Raw genomic sequence first — 22740 nt, 5'->3', positions numbered from 1 at the left:
AAGCAAAGAAAGTGAATCTACTTTTTATATAAATAATTTCTGTGTGTGGATTCATATTCTGTGAACATATGCTTTAAAATGGTGTAATAGAATGAGCATTCCTGTCCCTCTGCCCTGTTATTGAAAACAGACATTTTTAATTTCCAATTTTGGACAAATTACAATTTTGTGTCTAGTATTTAATTAGGAACCAGACTGATACTTAAGTAATGTAGTAGATTAATGTTTTTGTCAGGGCAAAAAGGAGAAATTTGGTTTTCCTGCAGTGCCCCTACAGGACAGAGAAGGCATAACAACCTGTCTATTGTAAATTAGTTGGACTTTATGGAGAAACACATGTTTATTGACTTCATATAATGCAATCCTGCTTTTATGAGTGCTTAGTTTGGCCACTTTTTAGAGCACGTTGGCAGCCAAGCTGTATAAATAGTTTTCTTCTGTGTGCCTTTACCAGCAGGGATGCTGTCGGTTTTAATTCAATAACCGCATATGAACAATTTCCAAACCACATGCACTTTTTTGCACATTGTTTCAGAAATAGAACATTTACAATAGTCTGTGACTAATCATACCAAGCTACAGGGTCTAACCCATATAACCTGTTTTAGGTTTGCCTCCATTAAACGTCTCCAGTACAAAATCTGGCTTTGCTGAATCCTCCATGAGAGAACGTCTGCGAGAAAAGCTGAAAGCTGGAAGGGTGAGGAGATGGCTGCGCTTTCCATATTTGCAATGTGATTTATATTCTTGCCCGCATCTGTCATTGGTTAAAAATGATAATCTGTGTTCTGGTGAGGAATGGCAATTGAAGGATTGCCTAACTTTGTGTTGCACTAGAAAGAGAGTTTTCCGACTTTGAGGAAGAGCTAATTTTCAAACTTTTTTGCCTAGAAAGTATTGTATAGTCTATGACACCAATTTACACCAAGTTTGCAATCTCTGTAAAGAGAAACAATTCTGTGCCAGACTATTGTGTGGAAACCACCATGGGGTCTACATAGTACAGGTAGCAGTAACACCATATCATCATATAGGTTTTAGGGTAATAGATCTGACCACACGTTGCTTAGATTTTAGCATTGATCTCCAAATTGAGCAATGAAGGGCGGAGATCAGAAGTGCTCAGTAACATAAATCATGGATCTCTTGCTGATGATCCAATCCAGCCTTCCTTTTAAGGGAAGAGAACAGTAGCATTACTAATGTCTTGACCGTACCTAGTTGGTCCGGATATGGTAAGAAATGGACTAGTGGGTTTCATTCTGCTTAGCCTTTTTCGAGTTTGAAAGAGTCTGAGCAGCAGAAGAAGGAGCCATCATGTGAGCCTCCTAGTCTGGAAGAACCACTGATGGGGCTCGTGCCATCATTTGCATACAACATGGAATCTTCTGACTGCCTAGAACCCTTGGCAAGTGCATCTACTGTATCTTCCTTAGTTGGACATGATATGAATGCAATAAAGAGCTGTGTTACTCTGGGTCTTACATCAAAACGTTTGCTGGGATATACACATCTATGCGTGCGTGAGCAGAGGCTCTGAAAGCGATCCGCCGATCCTCGGCAAACAGAGTTGGCTGAACCACTCCTCTGACTACCTGATATAGACTGTGTATTAGTATTAGTCTAAGACACAACATACTGACCAGACTGGCCAGCACTGTTCATGTGGGTGGCACAGATCTATAAAAGCAGGTGTAGTGTCCTAAGGTAATGATGCACTAGCAATACACAGGGTGCATCATTTTGTCAGAGAAGCGGTCCGGCTGTCTGTCCAGTCCCGGAGGGTCGCTTTAATTGACAACCTTTTAGCTGCTCTCAAATCGCAGTTATATCAGCACCTCTGTTAAATATAATGAGAAAAACATTTTAAGGTGTGATGAATGTTATACTTAAAGGGGTTTTCCAGGCAGCGGCGGTTGTCAGTGTTTGGAATACATCGGGGTCAGAGCGGAAGCTGCTGCTCCGACCCTGTGTAGTGGCCAGTGTTTGTAATTGCAGGTGTAGCTCTCGTCAAGATCAATGGGAGCTGTTATTGTAATTGCAGTCACAAATTCTATTGATTTCAATTAGAGCTGCACCTGCAATTACGAGCACTGGCCACTAAACAGGGGTTGGAGCTGCGGCTTCTGTTCTGATACTGGTGTAGCCCGGTGCAGCATCCGAGGAGCAGGCCCCTGCCTAGGAGACGGTGGGGTTAAGTTTAGGCTTTGTCATGCTGGCACTACCGTTTCCCACCCGGAGGGTAACCAGAGACACGTCCAAAATGGGGAAAACCCAACAGGGATTTGCCTGTAGTCCTTTTGTCATAGGTGATACCACCGTTCTGTCGTCCGCGGAGAATTCTTGATGATGGAATAAAGAGTCTACATGCGCAGAGTTGACATTTTAAAGGCAGAAACGGGAACAGTCGGTAAAGCTGTTTACTGATAACATAACTTGCAGAACTTTAAACAGTCGAAAACAACTTTTATTTACCATAATGATCAGGAAAATGGACTCGAATCTAGTTTTAACTTGGTCTCTAATTTTTAAAACTCGTCAGGTACCCCCCTTGGCTGTCCTATGACGTCAATGTATACGTGTAGATCAAAACTACCACCAGGGGTCTCTCTTCTCGCTCTAGTATAATGTTACAATACTAGTAGTGTGCACAGGTACGCACGGCCTGGGACTCCCTAATCTTCACCCACACTAATGTCCCTCCTAGAGATAGTCCGGATGGTGAACACGTCCAGGTCGCCTGCACTGACCCTACACTACCTAGTGACAAGACTGGAAGGAACCGCCGTACCTATGCGGAAAACAAGGATAGACCAACATGACAGGATAACCACAAAACACAGACTGAGTTGGATCGAGATAAATTAACTATTGGGGGTAACCTCATTATCCTCAATGCTGTCTGACAGGATGTGGAGGAGCATAAGGGCTTTACTAAGGCACACTCCCCTGTCCAATTATCCTCCAGACGGGTCCTCAACCTCATGTCTCCACAAAGCCAGTAAACGTCTCCTAAGGACTGGACCTGATTCTGCGTCCATTCCCCTCCCAGTGTACTGTAGGAGGAGTAATACCCATTGGTGAGTTCCCCAAAAATCTCCCTCCACCCTGCCTATTTGCCTGGCAGGTGTAGTTTCCAGGGTAGTCAGTAATACTCTCTCCGGTGCAAAACACTTAAGTAGTTATAGAGTATTGCTTCTTCCACTTCTCACGGACAGTGTAATTAGCGGAAATGTTCGTGAAGAGACTAATAAACCACTCTTCAGCATCTACCGGGAGATTTAGGGGGACCATCCCCGAGTGTAGTCGGGCACTACCGCACACGCAACAGTTAGACTTGTTGCTCCTGTTAGCATTGTACCTCATCAACTCCAACCAGAGATTCTGGTCAGAGTAGCCAGTCGCTACTGTCAAGGTGTCCTCAAAAGGTAGGGTCGGCTATGATCATCATGTTCGTCAAGGTCTTTATCTTACGGCGGAGGGGGTTAATTATGGGCACGGGACTAAGTGAAGGCTTCCATTCGGGTGCATCTACCATGCACCTCCCGTACCGGTATGTCCCCAGACTGTAAGTCCCTCCGTCCCCCGGGCTTGGATCTCCCATGGTTAGTGTAACAACCGCATTAAAACCAAGCAACATACTAAGTTCAGCCTTCCAATACCTGCTGTCCTTATTATTTTCAAGGAGGGTTATACGACTAATTAGGGATTTCCCGCTCTTATCTTTCTTATTTAAGGCACTTCGCGGTTTATAGGACCAGTCTGTTCCTGTGTTACATCCCACTAATCCCCAATAACGGCAGTCTTCTCCCCAGACGTTATCAGTGGCGCGAACATATTGTATTCCCCGGGTATGTAAGTCATATAACCAGCTGGACTGAGCTAAATCTGGCCTACGGTGGGATGTTGCGCCTAGACACGAGACCACAGTACAATAGTCGAAGGAATATGCGGCTACTTGAGCATTGGACGAGTTATACTAGAAGGTAACCATACCCTCATATTCTTCCGACTAAGGATTCCAGTTGCCACCCTCCTCTCTCACTAGCCCTAACCAGAGTAATGTCTTTGGCACAACTAAGACTGGTCTCCCGGATCTGAAGCTTTTTTTTACAGTATGAAGCATGGATCCATGTAAGTCTTTCGGCTAGTTTCGCAGCTGTGGCAGTAGTCAGAAGCACCTGGTAGGGGCCATCAAATCGGGGCTCAAGAGGGTGCTTCCTGAGGAACTTCTTGATGCACACCCAATCCCCAGGCTGCAAGATATGTGTCCCAGTGTCTGCCTCTGAGTCTGGAAGAGAACACCTGTGCATAGGCTTTGGTTAGTTCTTTAACAACGGAAATCACATAATTAGTCAACACATCAGATTGTAATTGTAACTACTGAGGATGGTAACGACCTAGCCTTGGGGCTAGCCCAAACAATCTCGTAGGGAGATAATGCATGATCCCCCCTGGGTTCATATCTAACACTGTATAAGGCTATTGGATGACAGTCTTTCCAAAGTGGTGTCATTTTTAAGTATCTTACTTTTTAGCGTGCCACTAAGTCTCTCCACCTTTCCACTACTCTAAAGATGGTACAGTATGTAAAAGGCCTGGGATACACCCAGAGCAGACATGACATGTTACATTCACCTGTGAAGTTTATACCTCTGTCTGACTCTGAATCACTTCTGGTACCCCATATTCACAGTTTACCTCGTTCATGAGCTTCTTTGCGGTTACCTACTTGTTTGCCTTGGTAACAGGGTCGGCCTCCAACCTGCAAAGACATCAACAACAACAAGCACGTATTCATACTTCCCAACAAGTGGGAGCTGAACGTAGTCAATTTGCAATCCCTGAAATGGGTAGAGTGGTCCCGGCAAGTGTGATGTGGCAAATTTACTGTCTCACTCATGGCAAACTGGACAAATGATGCAGCAGCTACAGAGAACCTAGAAGTCGCCCATCCTCTTTCAAGCGTCGTCATCATTGCTGCTTTACTAGGTGGGTCTTTCCGTCCATCAGCTGGGCCATCATGGGATACAGGAACTGTGGTGGGCAAGTGCTGTTGACTGTTCACCATACGCTGTCCTGTTTCTGCTGCTCCCATATTAGTCCATTTATTCTTTCCTTCCTTGCTGGCTTGTAACTGTAAAAGTCTTTAGCATATCAAAGTCCAAATTTTTGTCAATGTCCAAAGTTTTTACCACTGACTCATGCCGTCAGTATCTTTTCTTCTTTCTTCCACGGCTTGAGGGCCGCTGCCTTTGCTGTGCTATCAGCGAGGGTGTCGTCCCTCGTCTCTCCAGTGTAGGAATCGGTGCGAACTCTCAACTTTGTCAGGTAGAAGTAGGGCCTCCATGCGACTCTGTACCGCTGCACCATTCTCAATTGGTTGTCCTGCTAAGGTAAAAACTGTCTGGCCTTCCATATTGGGCCGTAATCATGAGCTATGCCAAATGCATACCAGGAGTCAGTGTAAAGGGCTGCCGGTCCCACCTCTCGCCACTCTACTCGCCTCAGTGAGGGCCTTCAATTCCGCTTCTTGTGCTGAGACATGCGGAGGCAGAGCTTCTGCTTCTAGGACATCTTGTTGTGTGACCACTGCATATCCGATGTGGAGTCATCAGTCCTCACCCTGGTACCATCTGCAAAAAGCTCAACATATGCATTATCAACAGGGGTTCTGGTAACTGTTTGCATGCCTGCAGTTTCTTACTGTATTAGTACTAAATAATCGTGTTGATGTTCTATTTCACATGGCTCGGAACCTTGTAGCACAAAATCATTTACTTCCTTTTTATCTTATTTCATTTATTTATTTATTTATTTTTTTAACCCAATAGCTGATCTACAACACCTAGATCATCTATGCCTCCCCCCTTTTGAACCGGAATACTCAATGGAAAGAAGAGTAATTGCGTTCAAACTACTAAACCAAGAGGCACAAAAACAAGCACTTTGTAGGTCAAGGTGACATTGTATGCAGCGAAGTCTAAGCGAAAATATCCTTTAGATTTTTTTTTTTTCAGGTTGCAGTTAGCATTTTTTAACACAAGGGGGCGCAACACAAGTAAAATTTTACGTCACCCAGTGTAATAGTATCTCAGGGGAAGTCCAGCGTTTAACTTTCACTCTCCTGTCGGAATATAATTATAGCTTCAGTGTAGACTGACACTAGAATATACAAAAGACTTAAAGGGGTTGTCCGGCCACACAGGGTAAAAATTTTTATAATGCTGCTGCTTTCCTTTCAGTAAGGATAGTAACAGACAGCATACAGGGGCTCAAACCGGCCGGCAGATCAGCTGCAATGTCAGTTTCTTACCTTAGATTCTGATCTTCACTGCAGCTTTCAAAGATGGCGCCTCTGTGCTGCCTTCTCACATGCTCTGCGCTCTCGCTCATCTGTGTGCGTGCTCCCGATGGTAGTAAGAGGCATGAAAAGGCAGGATTTCCCTCAGCTCACGTCCTAGTCCCGCCCACGACACACCCACCTCTATTGAACTGCTCTATAGTCTCTCCCCGCCCAGGCCCCGCCCCCTGCTGCATACTATAATCAGAGGGGGTGTGGCCAGGGGAGACTGCGGTATACACTCATGGTTCACGATAAAATCGTACCATGAGTGTAAACAGCAGCACTATGAATAGTGAATGGAGAGGGGCTGGGGAGAGCCGAGAGAGAACTCTCCTGCAGCCCCCCACTGCAAGGCTACCTACTGCCCCCCCACCCTGCTAAAGTGAAACAAAACATTTCCCCACACTCACATGCCCTCATAGTGCCCCTCCCACAGCGACCCACCCCTCACAATGACCCCCCCCACAGTGCACTCTCCCACAGTGCCCCCCTAATGATCCCCCACAGTGCCACAAACAGTGCCCTCTACAGTACCCCCTACACATGCCCCCCAGTGTCACCCCTACAGTGCCCTCCAAAGTAGCCCCCCTCATTCCCCCCAACCACAGCATTCTCCACAGTCCCCCCTCAACAGTGCCCCCCCAGTATTCCCCCCCCCACAGTGCCCTCCGCAGTACCCCCCCCTACACATGCCACCCCCCCAGAGTCCCCCCCACTGCACTCCAAAGTAGCCCCCCTCCACATGCCCCCCATCCACAGCGTCCCTATACAGTGCCCCCCCTGTGACCTCCCCCACAGAGTCCCCCTTTACAGTGCCCATACACAAGTACACTAGCAGCACCCCCCCCTCCCCCCTCCCCCCCGGGACTTCTGACAGCCGGGTCTCCTGACATTGCACACACACACACACATCACTGCCGCTCTCTCCCGCCCCCCCCCCCCCGGGACTTCTGACAGCCACTTGCACACATCCATCCATCCATCCTGCCCCCCCCCCCCCACGAGAGCCCGCCCCTCCTCTCATTCTTACCTTGGAGTTGAAGAGCCAGCAGACACGCCTCCTCAGGCAGAACTGAGCTTCCCAGGCTGAAGTTCTTCTGCACATGCGCAGAGCTGTGCTGGAGAGGCGCGTCCCCGGTCGTCCCGACAAGAAGAGGACTAGAGACTTGTCGGAACCAGGAACCATGGCAACCGAGGAGCAACACAGGGGGGGGGGGCAGCCAAGAGGTAAGTGAATAACTTCTGTTTGCCTAATTTACAATGCACAATGTATATTACAAAGTGCATTGTATTGGGCAAACAGAAGTAATGAGACCTAATGTTTATGGCCGGACAACCCCTTTAAGGAAAAACTAAAGAATACGGATGAATTAACATCCTACTCTGGGCAATTCAGTCCCTCTTTCTTCACATAAAAAGTAAAATTACTTCATTAAATTGCGTAAAAAAGTTTGCTGGGTGACTATAGGGAAATTATTCCATCTGTAGGAGCCTTCCATAACCTCATCAGTCTGAGCATCCATTGGAGAAGCGGCCAGTGGAAAACAGAGCCCCTGGGAACATGAAAGAGCGTCCCCTGTCATGTATTCCCGGCCTCTGTCCCCCATGCATCAACTCCAATCTTCCATACACTATAAACCAGCTTAGTCATGTACTATGTCCCAAGCTGCATCTTCACAAAGGTTTGTTTCCCTGAACTTATCACACATCCAAAGTGGCCACATCTTGGAGTGTAACAAAGTCCGGTCAAACAAAACCTTACTTCAGACAATCATGATGTTAGCACTGGATACAGTGGCATTGGGGAATATAGGCCTCCCAAGTGCAGCAAAATGGCCACCAGAGGCATAAAGGGGCGGGGCTACAAATCTCCCAGGTGAGGCAAAATGGCTGCCGGAGGAAGGGGCGGGGCCAGGGGCAGCAGCACTTCCAGGTGAGGCAAAATGGCCGCTGGAGGAGGAAGGGGCGGGGCCAGGTCCTGTCCCGGATGGGGAGAGACCGGAAGTAACATCACACACCCTGAAAGTGAGCACATGGGGGGAAGTAACTTCAGGGTGGGGGCAGGGCTCACCACATTTACTGCAGAGTCACACTATGTGGGGTTGTAAACATTGCAAGTGCAGCCGCCATTACAGGGAGGGGCTGTAGTCAACACAAAGGCATTACATTGTTCATAAGCAATGCACATCTCCCACTATACTTTCTCCTCTTGAATCTCTTAACTACGTTATACCAAAAAACTAGCTAAAAACGCCTTTCTTTCTGCTAGGCTTCCTGCTCATCTTCTGAAAACTTTCTACAGTCTATCCTACCATATTCATTTCTGCTTATCTGTCCATAACCTGACATTTCTTTCTGCAACTTTTCCTGGTCCTTTTCTTTGTAAAACGTTTCTACATGTTTTGCATATTCCAAAACATCCTGTACTGATCCCTCATTCTATTCTACCTGCTTATTCTATCCTATTCGAAGTTTCTGGACACAGTAGTGTTTCTCTTGTAAAATCTGCTTTCTTCAAATCCTTCCAATATAACCTCTCTTTCCCACTCAGATCACAATGCACATTAATTCTACAAAATACAAGACAAAGGGAACGGAAGGGTTAATTGGGAAATGCTTTCAGTCCACTCTCTTATCAGCAACCCTCCCCCAATAATAAACACTGCACATTCTTTCTATAATACCAAACAGACGGGATTACTGGAGAATACCCACAACAGCTCAAGGTATATATCTCATCTACCTTTATATCAACCCACCCTCTACTAGTAATCCCCAACAGCACTCCCTGCACACAGTCTGGACAGGACATTTTAGCTATACACAGAGACTGACGATTATTTTCAATGACCAAAACTTCAACAATATTCTGGAGACATCAGCCGTCACACCACGGCTATATTCCCGCGTATATACCTTTTCACATATGAGAACATAACACGCTCAATCATACGGGTAAATATGCGTTTCATAAATCTTCCTAACCTCACACTAGTTACCTAGGAGTAAGTGTCTCTCCGGCGTGCTCCCTCAGACTTAAACAGCCGAGTCCGCCCTTCTAACACATTAACCCTCACAGAATTTGTCTCTTGGTCTTGTATACACAATCTTTAACCGTCTCAGACATAACAGCCACAGCATACAAAATACCCCTTAAGCAGGTTAAAACGGTGGTCTTTTCCGAGTAAGAAAGAACTATATTACCTGCCTTTCATTGATTTATCACTCTGGATCAGAAACAGGCAGAAAAGCAGTCAGAATTCAACTCACATCGGTAGATTTACATAAAGCAATCTTACCGTGTTCTGTAGATTTTCGGGCCCCTGAGTTCTGCGTGCCATCTGCCGATCTCTGTATTTTTCCAGAATGAAAGAAATCAAAATCTCTAACTCGGCCCACCCAGGGACGCCACTGATCTGGATTATGGTTTTCTCCAGCAGGTTTCGGGGTATTTTGTAGCTTCCGAATTGTATAGTGTGCACACATCATCGAGCAGATTAGACACAAGCGATCAGTCTCATATCCAAAATGGCTCTCTGCCCAGAAACAGCCAGACAGCTCCTTTTATTGTAAAGCATAACATGGGCATGCAACAGGTTACATCAGTAACATATAGGATTCTCATTTGTCGGATCATATAGAATCGCCCGCCTCTCTGCCCACCCTCTCCAAGTGTTGATGTGGCGTGGACTCTGTCCTAGCTGAAGTCATTTCTGTGTAGTGATAAATCATTGTTTAACTAACTTCAGGATGAGAGGGTGGAAGAGGGCTAGGTAAACACTCAGTATTGGACAAGTATATACATATAACACTATGGCCCTTAACTCTTAGAGGCTTCTTGTGCAATTCCTATGTACTTAGCTAACATTACATCATACATCCTTCACCATCCCATTGTCTAGCAAATACCATGATTAGATTGTGTGGCCATTAACCTCCACAGGGCTAAAAGTCATTACAACAGCATAATACATTTGGTTTATACAAATCGATAGACATTTTACACTGACTAATCATCATGTCTATCACATACCAGTACACACTCACAGTTTAAGGATTGCACTCAGAGCTACACAGTAGATTCACACGGTCTTGCGGTTCCTCTTGATAATCCGCATAGGGACCCGATAAGCTAGGCCCTGGACACACGCAGCATCCTCTCTGCCTCTTCCATCTCCTTGGCCCACAGACTGAAGATGTCTGTGCGCCAACAGGCTCCTGATTGGACACCAAAGGACTGACAGAAGACTGATGGAAAAAGACCAAAAAGACCTCACTCATGCACCTTGCAGCCACACATATATGAAAAGGTCATATATGATACAAAAGATACTTTTCCAGACATGACCCAGACAGTAACCCATTCAGTGCTGCAGCTATGCAATACACATCATATTCACTCACATAGAAGACACTGACAACACATAGGCACAAGACAACATAGACCACTCAGAAACATCCAGAAAGTTTGGTACATTGACTTCTGTAAACTTTTTAGTACCATGCTCTTCCACTAGAGGCACTCTTCTATTGACGTATGACTGATATTGGATAATTTTATTATATTCAGCTCTAAATCTACACATATATTTCATAGAGTATATTAACCCAAAATATGCTGTGACATTACACTGACCTACTCCTCCGGAGACCTATTTGTATATCCGTTGTGTTTTTATGATCATCTCAGACCAGATGAGACTCTAGTGCAGCCAACTTACATACATATGTAATCGACCAGATACACTCTGGTTTGTTTCATCCCTCACGTGCGATGTGTATCACACTGTACAAATAGAAGAAGCGCTGTCAGAGTCGATTATATGTTTAGAGCTGAATGTATACAGTAGAGCTTCATCAGACCCAACATAGTGAAACGTGATTGTAGTAAAGTTGTTCCTTTCTTCGAGCTTTCTTCATTAATCTTGAGATTGTTACTTCTCAGTCTAAAGCAGAGAGTATATTCCAACAAGAGTCGCCGGCTGTCTCGCCACAAAGCCTTACTAGATCAAGACGTGCGGACCCGGATACACAGTTTGATGAAGAGGTGAGTACAGCGGATCAGCAATAATTGCAACCTGCCAAATTTCGAAATCCACCAAAATGTTGCATGATTTCATAAATTCTTTTCCTTACTTGAGGAGAAAGTTACACAACAAGCTGTGCAGTCGGTGCTGACCTGCAATACCGCACACAGCCTATGGATAATAGTGGCACTGTTTCTGGCAGGACTGTAATGTCAAATAGACATACAAACTATAAAACTAGTTTGGCAACACTACGTGGTCTAAATATGTTTCTTATATGTATGTCTTATGGTCCCACAGCAAGATATCATCCCTCTTCAGAAAGCAAAGGAGGTAGAAGCCCAGCTGTCTTCAAGAGTAAGATTCCGGGATGCTGTGAAGACCATTCAGAAAAAAACTAATGTGAGTGACAGTGGCGGGATTCATCATTTTATTACCTGCTTTACATACAGTTTGCTCAATATTAACGCCTTAAAGGGAACCGGTCACCCCACAATAGCACCATAAACTAAGTCATGATAATGTAGGGGAGGCGATGGGGTGTGTTTTTATTTTTTTATACTCCTCATTCTCCCAATTTCACGCTGTCACATCGGAGAGCGTGCACAAGGCAATTAGAAACGAGTCAGATTTCTGTGCCACACGCAATCTCCTGCGGGTGACGGTACAGGATCAGGAGAGCTGCTTAGTATACAAAGTACATCACCCGTCGTCTCCCCTAACATCACCATGACTTATTTTATGGCGCTGTTGGTAGGTGACGGCTTACCTTTAAGGACCTGCTGTTTTTGTGGCTTCTCATTCTTATTTTTTTTTCTTCCTGTCTTCTAAGAGTCAGAACTTTTTATTTTTCCACCGGCATAATTGTATGAAGGCTTGTTTTTTGCTAAATTACTTATTTTTTAACAAGCCTCATTTAAAATACATTTATAATGTGTTGATAAACTTCTAAAAAGTTTCAAGTAGGTTAAATTGGAAAAAAATGCAATTGTGCCACAGTTTTTTGTTGTTTTGCAGTGTTTACGTTGCAGTAAAAATAACATAATGCTGATACCAACTTTACGTAGTTTTTATTTATTTTACTATTTTTTTAAAAAAACAGACTTTTTTTCTTTGTTTAACAAAAGTATACTTCCTGTCGCCATGGGGCTCGTTCACAGGGGCGTATGCATATAAAGCTGCGAGTCTCCCGCAGCAATGTACGCATTACAGCTCATATGCTCTGCCGAAAGAAAACACCGATATTCTAGCTGTGTGTGTGTGTGTGTGTGTGTGTGTGTGTGTGTGTGTATATATATATGTATGTATATATATATGTATGTATATATGTATGTATATATATATGTATGTATATATATATGTATGTATATATGTATGTATATATATATGTATGTATATATATGTATATATATATGTATGTATATATATATATATATATGTATATATATATATATATATATATATATATATATATATATATATAAGAATTTTTTTTAATTTTTTTACAGCATTCACCATGAAGGATAGGCAATACAATATTTTAACCCTTTTCAATCCAATTTGTATCCTGGTTTTCCTAGGGGTCTTACTCTTTTTCTGCCATTATACAACGGCCTATCTGCTGGCTAAAGCCAGTACTGCATGAGGTGACACGTTGGATAGACTCCGACAGCAGAGAGAATGGCAATATACAGTAAGAGAACCCCAGCGGACGTCTTCCAACATCGGAGCTGTACTGTCTTAAATCAGGAGCCAGTCAGTGGATTGGAAAGAGTTAATATTTCAGACTATTACTGATACTAACCGTGTTTCATTTTTTACTTTGAATTTTTAATGTAAAAATAGGAAAAGGTTCTTTTAACTTTTTAAAATATTTTACAAAATTTCATTAAACTCAATTCTACTAGGAGCATTACAATAGGAGCATTGTACTGCGGTAAGCGCGGCGCTTGGGACACCATGCAAATAGCGGTTAAAAGCGATGTGTGTGAGAGCGACCTTATAGGTGCAAAGACTTCACCTACTATGGCATACTCTGTTTCCACACTTTCATGTCTGCCATCTGGCCAATATTAATAATCTTGTGTATGAACATAGTCGTGAACCTGCCACATAAATATTCCACATCTTCCAAAAACGAGCCATGAATCATTGTGAGATCAGAATGTGCCAAGATCAATGTTCTTTGGTGTTAAAGAGATGGAGTCCTGGCAGAAGTATATGCGGTTTAATCTGCAAAAATATATTTAACAACTAGAAGCCTAGTTTGTAGTGTTGCTCACCTAACAGGCTCTTGAGGGTCCCCGAACACCATAACATGGATGTCAACATCAGTATTCCTCAGTACTAATGAGATTATGAATCCATCATGTACTGACATATTGATATAAGCCTGGCCTTCTCTTGATGGCCATCTGCATGGCGAGGAGTACAAGGTTCAATATTCTCACATATAAATTAAATTATGAACCCATTATGTTCTGCATTGACGTGGAATAGGTGTCTGATTTTATTCATGGCAGCTAATAAGTATTGATCATCCAGATCTATCTTTTATAGGAACTGTTTGAAGTCTACAGAGACTGAATTGCATTAGTGTTTTTCAGGTCTCAGATGGATTTCCCACTGCTGAAGAATCATTCAACTTCTTTACGTTGAGCTTTGATCCTGAACCAGAAACCCATAATGGGCAGGACCAGAAGAAATCAGAAGAACCTCACAGAAAGGAGGCCACTGGAGACTCTAGTTCAAGGGTTGAACAAGACCAAGCAGAGGAGGGGGAAGACGGAACGGTGGGTTTATATAGAGGCATAACCAGGATCATCATTGGTGATTTCTGCTAAATGTTTTAGTAAAATACATTAATATTTAAAATGAATCTAAGGAACAGTTTTGTAATGGCCATTAGAGGCAGGGTGGAATTGCTACCTCCGCATCCCTATTCTTATACTATTGGGTTTTTATACTGGATATTGTTATAATTTTGACAGTCTCTGGTTGCAACACATGACAGTTTGCTTCCATGCTGATGCCCATTGGGCAATCAGGTTCTCTGTGAGTTCTCGCAACAGGAGACTTTTTCCAGACTCCTCTACTTCACTCAGATGCTTGCTCACCACCTCCCTTCCGGTCTAGGGGTTGTGCACCAGGGAGCAGCCACTCCTGGAGTCCCGTCCGTCCTGCTCTTAAAGGAACAGAAATTGTGCTTATACATATCATGTTCTAAAAAGTTAAAATGGCAAAGGCCCTAACAACTCCCTTATTAGTTGCGGGGAACCCAGGAAGCCTAGTAGGTCTAATGGAGGAGATTTAAAAAGTACTTATTTCATACTTGTATTTATCTAGATCTCTGACTATATTCTAGAACACGGTTATTCATAATACCGTTTTCTGGAATATCAAAGATATATGCTTTAGCGTGTCCTGTGTCGGTTTGGTACCAAAATGCGGTCATCGTGTGTTTTCATGACCACATGACATGCTTAGGCATTTATATATGCAGGCCAATAGAGAAGGACTTGACATTTCATCCTTTATACTGTAGAGGACACTGTGTTCCGCACTCGCCAGCTGGGGGGTGGGATTCGAGAACAAATGATGGTGCGCCACCCAGTGTACCGGAGAGCGGCTCCTGCTACATTCACAGTCAGCTCCTACATTGAAGCACTGTACAGGAATGTACAGCATGATGTGGGTGATAGCAAACTGGGGGTTATGACAGTACCCCTTGGCTTCTGTGCCGAGCAGTTCCTGCTGCATTCAGCACTCCTATCGAAGTACTGTACAGGAATATACACGGTGATGTGGGTACTAAGCAAGCACAAGGGGGTCCAGGCTTAGCGGTTCCTGTGCTAAGTGGTTTCTCATGTAAATTATACATAGGTCTGTCGGTCTGGAGCGGCCCTGCTCCCTCCCAAAAAGTGGCAGGGTCAGTGCAGAAAAAGACAAAAGTTGCAAACATTTGTACAAATAAACATTTTTACGCCAGAAACTTGCTAAAGACTTTCATATATGTGCCGCAAGTATTTCTACTATTTTCACAAGGTGGCATTGTTACAGGGAGAAGAAGAGTCCTTGGTTCCTGAAGACGACCTGTTTCTTATTGACCAGACGGCACGTGACTTCGTAGAGCTGACGGCTGCTGAATATGAAGGATATCACAGCCGGCTGCAAAAAGAGAGAGAAGTTTTATTTGCACCAAGCTCTCGACAAGGTGATCGGCAAACTGCACTCACATATGTGATATCCCTCTGTTTTCATTGGACACTATATCTATACCGCCAAAACAAGTTGCTAGTTGTCTATGTGATGTGGAGAAGTGCAGATAATTAAAAGGAGTGGCCTGGTTTACAAAACCCATTTTTATATGTGCCCCTTTAGGGACCTTTGGGTTAATAGATAGCAGCTGCTCCTTCAGAACCTCATCAGTCAGAGCAGTGAAGGTCTGTCTCTCTAGAGGAGCCAGTACTTCGGTGCATTACTTTGACAATTCATTCCAGTGGACTTTATGTAATACTTAATTATGGTTAAATCGTAGCAATGCATTTTTATAGATTCCGACCAAAATGTTAAATTCTAGATGTTATTTAGAAATCCAAAACAGGCTCCATTGCATTAGTCCAGGCCACACGGAGAATCGCACCTTTTGTATCCTTCATGGTGAAAAGTTTCAAGAAAATACCATGAGAGCCTTTTTAGTTATTAGGATATAACTAAAAGAGTTACAAGGGGCCTATTAGGGAACCACAGCCAGAACAATTGTGAAAAATAGACTCTTCCACTTTTGAATACAGTGCCAGCCAGCCAGAAGGTTCCTGAGAACATGCAGCCAAGGTATCTGGAAGATGAGGGTTTATACATTGGAGAGAGGCCAAAAGTATCCCGAACCAACCAAAACCTATTGGAGAATCGGATATTACAGAAGGATGAGGTAACAATTTACACTTTGTAAGATCCCCATTCATTCTTTTGGCAAATAACAACAAATGCTCTTTTTGTTCGTCCACTTAGAATGGAGCCCCTTGTTCTCAGCAGTGGTGGGGTTCACTGAGACCGACCTCTACCTAACCTATTTTAATGACTTGGTTGATTGACAGGTCATAAAGTAAAATATAGGTTGCTGTCAGACAACCGTTCTTAATGATCATGTCTATCCAAATTGAAAAATTATTATCAGTAAATGACTTGGTTGATTGAACAAGATTTGGAGTTTTTAGGTTTCCCAACATTTTTCATTAGCTTTGTATTTTTATCCTTAGGGCAAGAAATGGTTTGGAGATGATGGGAACATTTTAGCTTTGCCTAATCCTATAAAAGTCTCCTCTACAAGACCTCCAATATTCTCTCTACATGAAGGGATAGACCCGACCTTGGAGACCATATACATAAAGGTACACAGTGTGTCTTAAATATGTGATGGGACTCATTAATGACACCTTCTAGTATTCTGATCATATTATCTTGTCTCTGTGCACACATTCCTGCTCCTCTTCCTGTGTGATTGATCTGCCCTTCTATGTCTTTTATTGTCTATATCCCTCTGGAGCATGATATTCATACTGGTAATTATAGCTCATTGTTTTTCTTCTGATTGTATTACAGAATGTGACTTTGCACTGACTTTGTAGATTGCCATTTCTTCTTTTTGAATTCATCATAGAGCCATATCGTACATGATCTACATATGGTTGTAGCTATAGGGCGTGTCGGATTAGTGTTGCTTGTCTTGATCGGCTGGGCAGAAAAATCATCCAGATTTTTGCCGAATTGGAGCAGGTAAGTCCGACCCAATTTTTGGCAAAAATCGGATCTCCCAAAATACCTGCCATAAAGGACAGAGTGCAGCGAATCAGCAGCTAAGGTGCCTTGTTGATGTCACCAAATGTGCCCTCCATCTTGCATATGGGCAGCAGTTTTATTGGATACCTGCATCACATGGACTAGTCATATATAACATAGGCACAGTGTAACTAGTGGCCACTTTACAGCTGAGCACAGGATAGAGAAGCTGCATCACATTTATATGCCTATAAAGCAAGGGGTAGGGGGCATGTCAGTGGATGGGCCAAGTTGATATTTCAAGTGGCTCACAACTTAAGTAACAGTTCCACGTTCTGCAGGAGGCGAGGCAAGCCCGCTGCCGTTCCTTAGAAGTGGTTCTGCCTGTGTGCTAAATCTGCAGCATACAGAAAGGGTTGTAGAGTGGATGAAACAGCATGCCTCAAGTACCACCACCTCCTCTTCCTGCCAGTCGCAGACACACAACAGTCAGTCTGCACCACTTGGCCATGAACATTCCCCATGCCAAATCCCCCCGCATCCCAAAGTAGTCCACATGGATAAGTCTGAGGAGCTGATAACTCAGTGTCATGAATGTCAACTGGACAGTCCAAACAAGTAGAGACGAAGATATTGAATACACTAACGCCCAACCATTTTGCTCCTTCGAAGAGGAAAATGAGGGTGGGTCAGTGATTGATCAGCCCTTTACAGGTAATATGCACTCAGGGATGTGGAAACGGAGTTGCTAGCTCCCAATGTTAACTGTAACATAGAGTCCACACAGGAAGACGACAACGAAGTAGAAGAGGGGGTGGAAGATGATGAGATGCTTGACCCAACATGGACAGGCAAGGAGAGTCAACATAGCAGCCTGCAGGGGTAGGGGGTGGAGACGGACGTGGGGGGCAGCACCTGGATAACGAAGGGAGTAAGGTTTAGCAGAGAAATATAAAGGCTATACCATTGCCATCATCTTCTACTAGTCGCAGCACCAACATCAGGCCCACAGCTATATCTGCTCACAGAACTTTGTGCAGCCTGGTCATTCTTTGAAACCGCAGGTGATGACAGAATAGTGGTCATCTGTAAGATCTGCAGTAAGTGTTTAAAATGTGTCGAGAATGTTAACAGTCTCAACACAACATATATGAACAGTCACATGAACTCCCACCACCCGCTGCCTTAGAGAGCCCACCTGGGCCAGAGGGCAAAGAGTCAGCCTCATCCTACTCCCTCTTCGCCTGCTGTAGCTGCCTCTTCTTCCATCTCCCTCCCTGTTCATGGAATAGCCTCTGAGTGCAGAGAGGCCGTTTTGTGCAGGGTCAGTAGCAGGCCTCTCCTCTGCAATTGACAACTGGGCTGCAGGCTTCAGAGCCACGAGTGAGAAAGCAGAAGTTGAGCAGCCACCACCACCTTCACCAACATTGACACCTACCCTATATGCCAACATGTCCCAGATCAGCAACCATCCTCCATCCCCCAGCTATGCAAATGTAAAAAAATAAAATACTACCCGAACCATCCACAAGCATAGAACCCGACCGCAAGCGTTGCATAGCTGTTTTCAATGGAAATGCTGCCCTTCAGGCTAGTGGACACAGACGCCTTTCTCTCCCCCCCCCCCCCCCCCCCTCCCCCAAAAAAGACATTTTTTTTTTTTAAACAGCTATAGTTCTACAGCTTTTCCTTGGAGCAGGCCCATGCTTGGCCGTTCTGTTCACTTGGTAGAATTTGTCCTTTGCAAAATGTATGACATTGCTTTTAAAACAAGCAGCACACCTGCTGTCTTCCTTGGCACAATTTTTGATCTAGGAGACCTTATGTGGGCCGACTTTTGTTTTTAGTGACCTCTCTATGCTGTAAGTGATCCCTACACCATTGTACACTATTTTGACCAATTTTTGACTAAAGCATAGTGTTCCCCAGATGTGTGGTGCTATTCACATGCAATTTGAGGGGCTTTGGCTGTATTGGGGACCTTCTAGAGGGCAAATTAGTGAACCCAATTTTTTTACACCTATTGCCTTAAATGGGAGTCGGAATTGGCCATCCCGATTCACGATGACTTTCGTGAAATCAGCCCAATATTGACACTAACCAATTATTCCACTAATTACTCATCACTAGTTATGATCACAAATTATTACGATAGTGACCCCATATATGGCTGGGAATACACCTAGATGTTTGTCACACAATAGCTTAATTAGCTTGTGCCATGAGGCTTAGCAATTTCTTGTATGTCTCATTGGTATTATGTATCAAAATCGTATGATTATGTTGCTGATATATATCACATTTTAGGGTTTGTTTTTTTTCCTACATTGGTAGTATACACTGAGAAATCTTTGCAATGTGTTAAGAGTGTAATGGCCCCCATATATACCAAAAGTGTGTCCTTTTGGCTTATATCCAGGCGCCGTGCATTGGCATATCTTTTTTTTTTTTTCACACTATTGAAAAGGTAATCAACTTCATTTTTAATGCAAGGGAATAGTATTATACTGCACGTTGTACATTTTTATCTTATAAAGGAAGTCTATGGATGCATGCATTCGAGGCCCTACTATTTTCCAACATGTACACTGAATGTAAGAAAAAAACAAGACCAGAATAGAGCAACTGGTGATGAAGATAGAGAAGTATTAATTACAACTGGGAAATCTATGGAGTCTCTATATGGCAGATATATGTTGACACCCACTACCAAAAACCCGAAGCATATAGGGAGATTCAACTCTCAGTGTAGTATGTTGTAAGGTTTGCTTATCCTTTTCAGTTTTGGGACATCAAAAGTTATCTGTTTTATTCATAGGCAGTTCCATCCAAGAAACTGCGTCAGTACATGGTAGAGTCTGGAAGACTTCAAGGAGATTTTCAGTTGGATATTGATATTTCCGGGATTGTCTTTACCCATCACCCACTTTTTAGTAGAGAACATGTTCTGGCATCCAAGTTATCTCAGCTTTATGATCAATATCTGGGAAGGAAGCAGAAGAACCTTTCAAACCTCCTATCAGATAAGGTATGTGCTTATTTATCAGTTGAAGTGGTCAATGAACACTAATCTAGTTGTGCTTTCTGTGCCTATGAATTTAATTGTTGCAAGGCCCAGCCTCAAAGATGATCCACGTATGTACTGCGAATAAGGCAGAACTCGTAGTCCATTGTTTCCCAAACAGGGTACCCTGGGACTAGGTCTGGGTCAGTCATTAAACAGCACTTTTATAGAAGAGATGGCAAATTAATAGAAGGCCTATTCAAACATGGTTGACAGTCAGTCAGTCAATGTAGGAATAGGTCGTTGATCAAGAAGTCTACAATGCTTTATTCACCGTTTAACTGAGGTTTACTGTAGGGCTTTCCCAACAGTGGAAATATTTTTCAGAGGTTACCCAATGGCAATAAGGGCGATAATCGCTGTCTTAGTTTGGCATTAGTACATGTATTGATTTATAAATTACTAGCGTACCCGTCGCGCGTTGCCGCGAAGACAGACATACATACAAACGTTCGTTTTTATATATCTAGATAACAACCAATCACAGCGCAGCTTTCAAGTTACCTCAGCGGTATAATATATAACAACCAATCACAGCACAGCAGCTTTCATGTTACCTCAGCAGTATAATATATAGCAACCAATCACAGCACAGCTTTCATGTTACCTCAGCAGGATAATATATAGCAACCAATCACAGCACAGCTTTCATGTTACCTCAGCAGTATAAGAAATAGCAACCAATCAGAGCACAGCTTTCATTTTACCTCAGCAGTATAAGAAATTGCAACCAATCACAGCACAGCTTTCATTTTACCTCAGCATTCTCAATATCCAGCAATTGTCTTGCAAAACGTTCGGCGGATGCATCATTTTGTAATTGAATACACATCCCGTTGCTCGTAATGCCTTTTGCTTTTGTGCTTGAGATGGAAATCAAACGATCTTTGTCTGGGGGGCATAACTGTCGATGATGCTCGCAGGATAGTTGTACTATGCCAGTAATCTTCCCAGGAGTGTACTCAACAACTTCCCAAAGTTTCATGGCGATTAGATGAATGGTGTAGTAGCGCAAAAAGGACAGACAGACATACATTCCTTTTTATATATATAGATGACATCAGGAAGTGAGAGAATTAGATTCCGTACGTAAAATTTGGACGCTAATTATTTTGCGCTTAGAATTGAATAATTGAGTTGGGACCTATTAACTTTTCCTATTTATGACATAATCAATGCTCGTGCCAAATTTCAAGTTTCTATGACATTGGGAAGCTAGAAAATTAGATTCCATACGTAAAATTTGGACGCTAATTCTTTGGCGCTTAGAATTGAATAATCGAGTTGGGACCCATTAACTTTTCCTATTTATGACATAATCAATGCTCATGCCAAATTTCAAGTTTCTATGACATTGGGAAGCGAGAAAATTAGATTCCGTACGTAAAAATTGGACGCTAATTATTTTGCGCTTAGAATTGAATAATTGAGTTGGGACCTATTAACTTTTCCTATTTATGACATAATCAATGCTTGTGCCAAATTTCAAGTTTCTATGACATTGGGAAGGGAGAAAATTACATTCCGTACATAAAATTTGGATGCTAATTCCTAATTCTTTGGCGCTTAGAATTGAATAATCAAGTTGGGACCCATTAGCTTTTCCTATTTATGACATAATCCATGCTCGTGCCAAATTTCAAGTTTCTACGACATTGGGAAGTGAGAAAATTAGATTCCGTGCGTATAATTTGGACGCTAATTCTTTTGCGCTTAGAATTGAATAATCGAGTTGGGACCTATTAGCTTTTCCTATTTATGACATATTCAATGCTCGTTCCAAATTTCAAGTTTCTATGACATTGGGAAGGGAGAGAATTAGATTCCATATGTAAAATTTGGACGCTAATTCTTTGGCGCTTAGAATTGAATAATCAGGTTTGGACTCATTGCATTTTCCTATTTATGACATAATCAATGCTCGTGCCAAATTTCAAGTTTCTATGACATTGGGAAGTGAGAGAATTAGATTCCGTACGTAAAATTTGGACGCTAATTCTTTGGCGCTTAGAATTGAATAATTGAGTTGCGACCCATTAACTTTTCCTATTTATGACATAATCAGTGCTCGTGCCAAATTTCATGTTTCTACGACATCGCGAAGTGAGAGAATTAGTGGCAGTGATGGAAATCAAACGATCTACGTGGGGGGGGGCGTAACTGTCGACGACGCTCGCACGCGCGCCATTTATCATAGCATAATTGTACTATGCCTATAATCTTCCCAGGAGTGTACTCAACAACTTCCCAAAGTTTCATGGCGATCGGATGAATGGTGTAGTAGCGCATAAAGGACAAACATACACACAGACAGACATTCAATTTTATATATATAGATAATAAAAACTGAGTTGGAGAGTTCATGGACAGTCATTTTAGACTTCCAAGGGACTAAGCACCTTTTAAAATACAGGGTTAGTGAAATTAAACTTTCCCATATCAGAAGCTTAAGGGCATTCTGCTGCTCCAAAAATTCAAAGGACCACTTTGGACGATGCACTTGGTATTTATGAAAAAACATTTTT

General features: G+C 43.1%; 1 protein-coding gene across 1 annotated transcript in view; it reads left to right on the top strand.

The window, feature by feature from the left end:
- Positions 1 to 22740, top strand: part of CC2D2A (coiled-coil and C2 domain containing 2A) — a 124982-nt gene that overhangs the window by 15510 nt on the left and 86732 nt on the right. The window contains exons 4-11 of the mRNA XM_066573263.1: positions 609 to 700; positions 11292 to 11393; positions 11674 to 11775; positions 13980 to 14165; positions 15433 to 15586; positions 16167 to 16303; positions 16632 to 16763; positions 19970 to 20179. Coding sequence (XP_066429360.1) covers positions 609 to 700; positions 11292 to 11393; positions 11674 to 11775; positions 13980 to 14165; positions 15433 to 15586; positions 16167 to 16303; positions 16632 to 16763; positions 19970 to 20179 — 1115 coding nt within the window. The remainder of the gene's footprint in view (positions 1 to 608; positions 701 to 11291; positions 11394 to 11673; positions 11776 to 13979; positions 14166 to 15432; positions 15587 to 16166; positions 16304 to 16631; positions 16764 to 19969; positions 20180 to 22740) is intronic.

Source organism: Eleutherodactylus coqui, chromosome 7 (assembly GCF_035609145.1).
Source record: "Eleutherodactylus coqui strain aEleCoq1 chromosome 7, aEleCoq1.hap1, whole genome shotgun sequence".
NCBI classification, from domain to species: Eukaryota; Metazoa; Chordata; class Amphibia; order Anura; family Eleutherodactylidae; genus Eleutherodactylus; species Eleutherodactylus coqui.
This window is presented reverse-complemented; position numbering and strand designations above follow the sequence as displayed.